At 44.7% G+C, this 7,986-nt stretch overlaps 1 protein-coding gene across 1 annotated transcript; it reads left to right on the top strand.

Moving 5' to 3' along the window:
• The first annotated feature begins 224 nt into the window (after positions 1-224).
• C1H2orf92 (chromosome 1 C2orf92 homolog) lies at positions 225-7,986 on the top strand. Its single transcript, XM_036994650.1, has 4 exons — positions 225-228; positions 5,381-5,491; positions 6,869-7,019; positions 7,914-7,986. The coding sequence occupies exons 1-4, from the start codon at positions 225-227 to the stop codon at positions 7,984-7,986; spliced, it is 339 nt and encodes a 112-aa protein (XP_036850545.1).

Here is a 7,986-nt window from a genome sequence, read left to right as displayed (position 1 = left end):
CACAGATGCTTCCCTCTGGGTGAGGAGCTGTTAAGACGTTCCTATCACAGAGCCAGGTCTGTTGATCCTACTTGGAAGTGGACATCTCTCTGCATGAGATGGGGACCTTTTTTCCAGACATGGTTCCATGCCTGGAATTCTGGGTTTGCCCTTCTTCCAAGTGTGCCATTAAAGAGGCTTCAGTAAGTCTGCACTGACTTTCAGGCTGAGTGAACGATGGAACGATGGGTAGGTTACCATGACTGATGAATGGATGGGTAGGTGGGTGCAGATTGCTGGTAGTCCCATTGTCTCTGCTTTCAGGAATTCTCATTTAGGGATGAGAAGACTTTCTTCTCCCTGCAGGTGCCCTGTGTCTCTGAATCCAGCCCCACATGTGTGGAAGGGGAGTGAGCGCATTTGAAGATGGGTGTATGGTTTCAGGTTTGGGTGGGTCCCTTTGCCCCACAAAGGCTTGCTGACCTACCACATGCTATCTAGGATTGGCCTTGGCATTGGTGGACCACGAGTAAACTTGCTGGGTTCTCTCTGAGCAACAATTCAGGAACTTGTAGGTTAACACATTCATCAGGGAAGGGGGCCAGTTGATGAGAACTCATTATTTGGAATGATTGAATGTGATAGTTAATTTTTTGTCCTTATTCTAAGCATCTATTCATCCACCCACCAATATACCAACAACCCCTGAGAAAGGACTCAGAATATATTCAAAGTACATGAAATTTGTGATGATTATTTTCTGTGGCTTTGCAAAGAAAACCTAGAAGGCAAAATAAACTGCTGCCCCCAAGAAAAAGTGGAAGCCTGAAAACCTTAAAAAAGGAGGAGAAATTAGTGTATTTTAAAAAATGTAACCATGAATAGTTAAGAACAGTTTATAGATGAAGAGCTTTCTGACTTTCGGAAATCTGTTCATTTTACACGCACAGACTTCACCCATTTTTATGGGCCATCTTGGGGAAAGTCTCAGAAGTTAGAATGACGATAGGAGCAAGAAGAAAAATTATGATTAAATATCACAAGATTTGGAGTGAAGTTTCTAGCCGCCTCTCTTTAGTGGGCAATGTTTACTGCTCAGGACATCCAGTGTGATCACAGTATTTCAGGAATGGTTAGAGAGTAGGGATTTCCCTTCCCAAGACCAGGTACTTACAGAGAAAAATATGTCAGTCCTCCCCTGCTGGCATTAAATATGTTTTTATTTACTTTGCTTGAGATGAAATTCTACAGCAAGCATTTTCCAAAGTTCTGCATGACACACCCTTTGATGGAAGAAAGCAGCAGACGAAGCAATACAAAGGCAGACATGAAAGAAAGCAAGTACATGTTTTTAAAGCTGTAAGTGCACATATTTCTTAGGCTTATGCATTGTCATATACACTATGCTACCATCTTATCATTCTCTAAAACAGCTATTTGTGTGGCAAAGACAAATTGAGATGTGAAAGAACTATCTGAAATCCTGTCTGTAAGCTCCAAGTCTGTGGTCTAAAGTGTGACTATCCCTTTATTTTGGGATGACCCCTCAAGCTCATGTGTCAGGTAGGTTCTTGCTTTGTGGAGGTTGTTCAGAGGAAGAAACCAAAATCGCAGATGGTGTTTACTGTTCCTGACAGTTCCATGTATGTCACATTATTATTATTATTATTACATACATGGGTACTGAAGTTATGTAACTGGCCACAGGTCCAGCTGGTCCCCAGTAGGAGACATTGCTGGTGTTTGAACTCCAGACGCCTGCAAGGGATACTCAGTTATATGTGCATTATTTGTGTCCACGTCAGGGGCACCTGAAAGAATTTTTAGGCAGAGTTTTAAGAGCAACTTGCAATGGCTTATGATTAGTCATTAGATTCCCTAACTGGACCACACACCCACTTGCTCAAGGTAAGACTTCTGCTGTCTGCTAAGTGGGCTGCACATGTGCTGCTGATGTGCTCAAAGTGTTGACACTGGCGAGCAATGCAGGTAATGTTTTCCTTTCAAGGAGTCACTAGATGGAATAATTTTCAAATGCAGAAGCTGACTATGAGCACTTCTGTCCCCATTATGACACTGGACGGGTCCAGGAGTCCCTGGTGCCTCACTGAGCTTGGGTCCTCTGGGAAAAGTGTGGCATCCTCTCTTGGACCTTTGTGGCGTGCCCCAACTTATCATGTTGAGATTTCTCTACAGCTTCTGCATGTTACCAAAAATGACATCACTGTCTCTAAAACTGTCCTTTGGTAGTCAGCTTTATTGATTTTTCTCCCTTATAGGAGCTTGATTCAGTGCTTGACTACTTTCTAAACACTAAATAGTCTCATTCTCCTCTAATCTTCCCCAAGGTGTGCAGTGATCAATCTGAACTAGGTTTCAATTCCATATATACATATTTGTAAACAAAAGATCCCATTACAAATTGATCATCACATTCATCTTGATAATCCATGATATTTGGTTTCTAGAAGCCTCAAAATTAGAAGATATATGTAGATTAGTAACTTCCCTTAGGACTATAATGTGAGGCTGAATCATTTGAGCTTACTGTTTTTGTAGGTCAAAAATGGTCAAATCTCTCTGATTTCATATGGCTCAACCTAATATCCTGGAGATCATTCAGGGTCTCTGCTTAATGGCACAGGTCACATACCCCAGTCCAGGCTCCCTGCAGAGTGAGATGCCTCTGGAATGGTATCACTTCTTTCCATCCACGATTCCTGCACAAAACCAGAGGTAGCTGATTAAAATCTTTATATTCATGTGGACACAAGTATTCCTTTGTTCAATTGTCTTCCATGGAATTTAACTCTTACTGTGGTTTTAAAATATGCCTGCAAATTCTTTGATACCCCTCCCTTCCAAAGGCAGAGCTTAATCCCCCTTCCCCTGAGTATGGGCTGGACTTGGTGACTTGCTTCTAGTGAACAGAACATGGCAGAAGTGACAGCATGTTACTTCAGTGATTAGGTCTTAAAAGACTTTGTGGTTTCTGCCTGGCTGTCTCTAGACTGCACATTCTAGGGAGGGTCAGCTGCTGTGAGGATGCTCCAGCAGCCCTGAGGACAGGCCCTTGTGATGAGGACGTGAGCCCTCCGGCCTCCAGTTAGTGAGGAGATGCCTTCTGCCAACAGCTGTATGAGTGGAAGCGGACCCTCCTGTACCAATTGTCCTGCCTATGATCCCTCTTGGCCACCAGTACAGGCTTAGCTGGTGGTTCTGGCTCAGAATCTCTCATGAGGTTGCAGTCAAGAGTCACGATTCCTTCTCTCACTAGGGCCTAAATATTGCTCTCCTGCCCGGTGCTATCATTTAGCAAGAGGGCTAAATGAGCATCCTCCAAGAGCTCACTGCTAAATCTCATCAATCATTATTAGAGATAAATATGCTGAAATTGAAGGTATTTAAAAAGTGCTTTAGGTGGTAGAAAATGCATGGAGCATTGAGCGAGCAAAAGAGAAATGGGTCTGCTTACTAATGGTTTGGGAGCAGGGAGAGTGAAAAGAAAGGAGGCCTGAGAAAGTCTGCAAACGGTACCAAGATCATGCCTCACGAGAAAAGGAGGCCACGGGGCCCTCTTCAGAGGCCAGGAGCTGCTCTGAGGCTAGTCTGATGGGACCAGGGAGTCCCAGATCACACTGTCTGCACCTCTTCTTTAGCAGCAGTGACCATTCAACAATCACAACAAAAATTAATGGTAAAAAGGTCTGGGTAGGAAGAGAGCTGAGAAAATTATCCTTTTAAGAGTGAAGTGTCTTATAAAAGGTGTGCCCAGGTCTTCAGAGAATTCAGTTATTAATGATCTTGGATGACCCGGAGGGAATCTCATCCTTGGTTAACAACAGTGTAGCAGCAATAGGTTCCATTAACATATAATCAAAGGCTCATTTCAATACTAGAGTCTCCTAAGAGTAAAAACAAATCAAAACAAAAATCAGAGAAAGTATGAGATGTAAGACTTCAACTCTTCCTTGAGCCCAGTGTGAACATTTCTTGGTGTTGAGCTCATTTAAGACAGTTTTGGGCACAGCAGGTCACTGGCAGCTTACATGGAGTCTGCATGCATGGTGGGAGTGGGGAATCTGCTTGTTGTTCATTATCAGAAACAAGGAAAGTAAAGATCTGTGTTTGGGGACAGGCGCTTTTAACGGCTCTGGAAGAGTAAAGCAAATGCCGCCACTTGGTGGGCTAACTGTGTTGCCCAGAGTTTTCTGTCTGGGATTGTTCATCTCTCAACTGGTCTGACAAGCTGGAATTTCCAAAGTCAAGTGATGGTGAATCACATTAAGTTGGGGGTTTTCTCTCTTTCCTAAGCCAAACTAAATAAGGAACATTTCTGTCTTTGCCTAGGAATAATTAAGACCTCATGAGGCTGTTACATGGTAACACACATGTCTTAACCATGGTGTCATTTCCACACCAGACTCACCCCAAGGCTGCCTGTGAGCCCTCAGTGCAGCTCCCACCTGGAAGTCTCCTGGGGGTGCAGATTCATTACTTCTCACTCTCATTCCCTTTCGATAGACTGACTTTCTAACTACTGAATGGTTAGTCCAAACACATGTCTCTGGAGCTCCTACCCACTCATCCTGGTTTGTGCCCTGGAACTTCTCAGAACATCTCCCAGGACTTTCCGAGGGCCATTGCTGTATGGGGCAAAAACATCTCTCCTGGCTTCCCAATTTTCTCCAAACTAAACCACTCAGCCCCTTTGACAAGGTCTCGTATGCCCATCAGTCAAGATAGCCAATGCAGAATTAGGATGCTAACGTTTCTCATTTTCAAGCCTATCTTTTTTGACTAAACCATTCTGCAGTCTGTCTACCAATAAGAGAATATTTCAGTGTCGTTTATTTTCCTGCCTTGCCCTGAAACACTTCTTGTAGTACTTTGTGATTTTAGATTGTTTTCATGCACATTATGCTACCTGTAAGATGGGTCTTATTATCTCTATTTTATACTAATGGAGACTGGGGTTAGAGAAGCTCAGCAGCTGGCTGAAAGGTTCTTTTGGGGTGCTCTGGCAGGGTCACTGACCAGCAGCAGCTGTGTTGCTCAGGTCTGTGAGAAATGCACATTCCCAGGTCCCCCAGACCTAGTGAATCAGAAAGGCTGGGGTGGGGCCCAGCGACGTGTTTTTTAACAAGGCCTCCTGGTATGACTCTGACTTCCACTCAAGTGTGAGAACCACAGCATCAGTCTAAGGGTGGGTCACCCAGGAATTTGTTAGATTAGAAAAATAAACAAGACCGAAACACTAACGTACATTTGAACTCCTCCAGAATCCTCCCTAACTCCTCACTTTGATTCTAGAGGAAGTGACTTTTATCATAAAAGCAGAATTAACCACAGGCCAATAGTCATTTTTCAACTAACACATTTTGTCTTTTGTTGTTTGTAGGTCACATTTCAGAGGAGAAGAGGGATAAAGAACCCTCTCTATTCGACAGGGATGTGGGTAAGCAGTTAACTACTGTCGATAAAGAAATACTTACAGGAGCGATTTTGTCAGGTGATAATCTAGTAGAGTGAGATAATAAGAAACACAAGTACAGATGACCTCAGAATGCATCTGTTTGCCTTTCATGGTATTTTAACAGAATAGATGTTAGCATATGTTTAATTTACCTGAGAAAGTATACCACCTGCGGTTAAAATTATGACTTAAATTAACTCTAGGAATTTGACCACTCTAGGGATTTGACCACCATTTCAAAAAAGATGCCACTTTTATGTTTTTTCTTTTATGTAGCCACCATCATTCATAACATGGGCACCATCCATTACTGTGCACTGAGGCTTTCTGACAACCAGGAGTGGTTAAATGCCAAATGTTAACCTAGTCTCTGATCTTTAGCCTTGGGTTATCTGAGCCTGGGCTCATTCAGAGTGGGTAGAAACTTGCCCATCATGGCAGTGTGCCTGTACCAAGCCTAGTATACTCCCTCTGTGTAGCCATCTGCTATCAAGATTATAACTGGTGTCACTTCCTAACTCTAAGAAATTCAGTGCTGAACTCTTCCTATAGAGCCCTGAGAGTGGCTTAATGCTGCTCCCTCTTGACATAGTGTAGATGGAAGGAGGAGGGCGACATGCCCAGCTTTCTCCCCAGAACCGAGGAAGGCCGGGTTCCCTGGCCGGCATCACTAGGCTCCATCAGTAGCTCTCTACATGAAGCCATCCGATTCCTGTCACTGTACCTCTGTGCCCCATTTTCCTGATCCCTCTTTTGGTCACATTACAAATTGGGTGGATTCTAGGAGTCCCCGATGTTGGCTGGGGTCTCCTTCTGTTGACATCTAGCTAAGATCACCTGTTCTTCCAGGCCCCTGGTTGGTGGCTGTGCCCCAAACCTACCTTCAAGAGCTCTGCAGATCCCTAGGGGGCTGTAAGAGCTCAGGATCTTCTCTAGCATCCCATCTACCTTATGCATGGAGTTCCCCCATACCTGCACACACAAGGGAGCCTGTATATATATATGGCAGAATTTCCTGAAGCTGGTGGGGGGCAGCAGAGAAGAGATGGTATCACTGCTCTTGAAAACCGAATAGTCTTAAAAGCCATGGCAATAGGACTCTTCACCTCCTCCAGTGCTCCTGCCTCCTGCCTCCATCTGAACTCCCATCCATTCTTCTCCTTACTGCCTACACACTGGTTTGTTGACCCTTAGTCGTGGCTTTGCTGTTTGCCTGCTCATACCCTCTGCACCTCACCTCCACCACCTAAAGGCTTATGAGCATATTTTCCTGAACAGAGCCAGTTTCTTGCAGAGGACCATCTGGAGCTGTGGCTAAGATGCTAAGGTTTTTATTTCTGCTACAAGCAGAACTAACAGGTATGCTGCAGATCTGCATGGTAGTCTCTCTCTGTTTACTGTCTTCTCATTTAGATGTTCAAAAGAGAGATTGGCTGTGTGCACAGCTTCTGCACTTCCTACAGAGGAACATCATCATGTCTGCTGTCTCAGTGGCAGGAATCCTCGTGGCCACAGTGCTCTTTCTGCTGGTGTTGACCACATGCATCAGGAAGAAAAAGCTGTTGTGAGTGGCTCTTAGCTCCCACCTTCCAAGAACTTTCGGGTGTTTGTACCAGTGTTGCCCCAGAGCTTCCTACTGATCCTGGATTTAGGAGGCTGGCAGCGACCTCTAAGACTGGCTGTACATCAGTGTCACCTGGCTGGCTCCATAGATGTACAGATGACTCGGACTGTCAGTTTTGAGGCACTGCCTTGGTGATTCTGATGCACAGCTGGGTTTTGGGTTTTCTGGCTTGGGCCATGCTTGCCTGTAAATGCCACTGCAGATACAGATATTCCCATACTGAGAGGACCACTGAAAGAGGAGATGGTACAGCCTCTGGCTAAAAGTAGGAAATAGGCATCGGATGTAGAAGAGAAAGGACAAGTACAGCTCTAAAAGGGCCGGGAGGGATAAGGTTGTGGAGGAGAGAGCAGGGCTGACATTGGCTGGCACAGTGGCACTAGTTAGAATATAGAAAGATGCCTCTGCTGGTGGGTAAACAGCCCCTTCCCAAAGCCTCCCCCAGATTTCCCTGTCTTCCCTAGGATCCTGCAAATGCAGAGTTAATCTATGGCACAGCAGAGACCCTCTAGTGCTCTGTTCCAACAGTGGCCATTTTGACTCAGCAGGGCCTGTCTGTACCAGTTGCTAAATATTTTGATTATTCCCTTGATGAGAGCTCAGGCACAGTGGCTCTGACATCAGGTAGGCATGAGAAAGCGGACAGTTTCCAAATTTGTGCATTCGTAGTAATTGCACCTTGAAATCATCCCGCATGTCACACACGGCAGACCTTCCTGGTGAGAAGCAGAATCCTCACCCCTCAGAAACATCAGCTCATTTTGCCACCCAGCAGGTAGACAGGAGGTATTCCTATACATGTAGTTGTGCAGTATGGCTTCTATGTGTTTTTAGATTTCCTTTGGAAAACATTACATACAATATGTTCATAATAGATGGCAAGACCTGGTGGCAAAACTCTCAATAA

The sequence above is a fragment of the Manis javanica genome, chromosome 1 (assembly GCF_040802235.1).
Source record: "Manis javanica isolate MJ-LG chromosome 1, MJ_LKY, whole genome shotgun sequence".
NCBI classification, from domain to species: Eukaryota; Metazoa; Chordata; class Mammalia; order Pholidota; family Manidae; genus Manis; species Manis javanica.
Note: the sequence above shows the minus strand (reverse complement) of the source record. Positions and strands in the feature narration are given on the sequence as shown.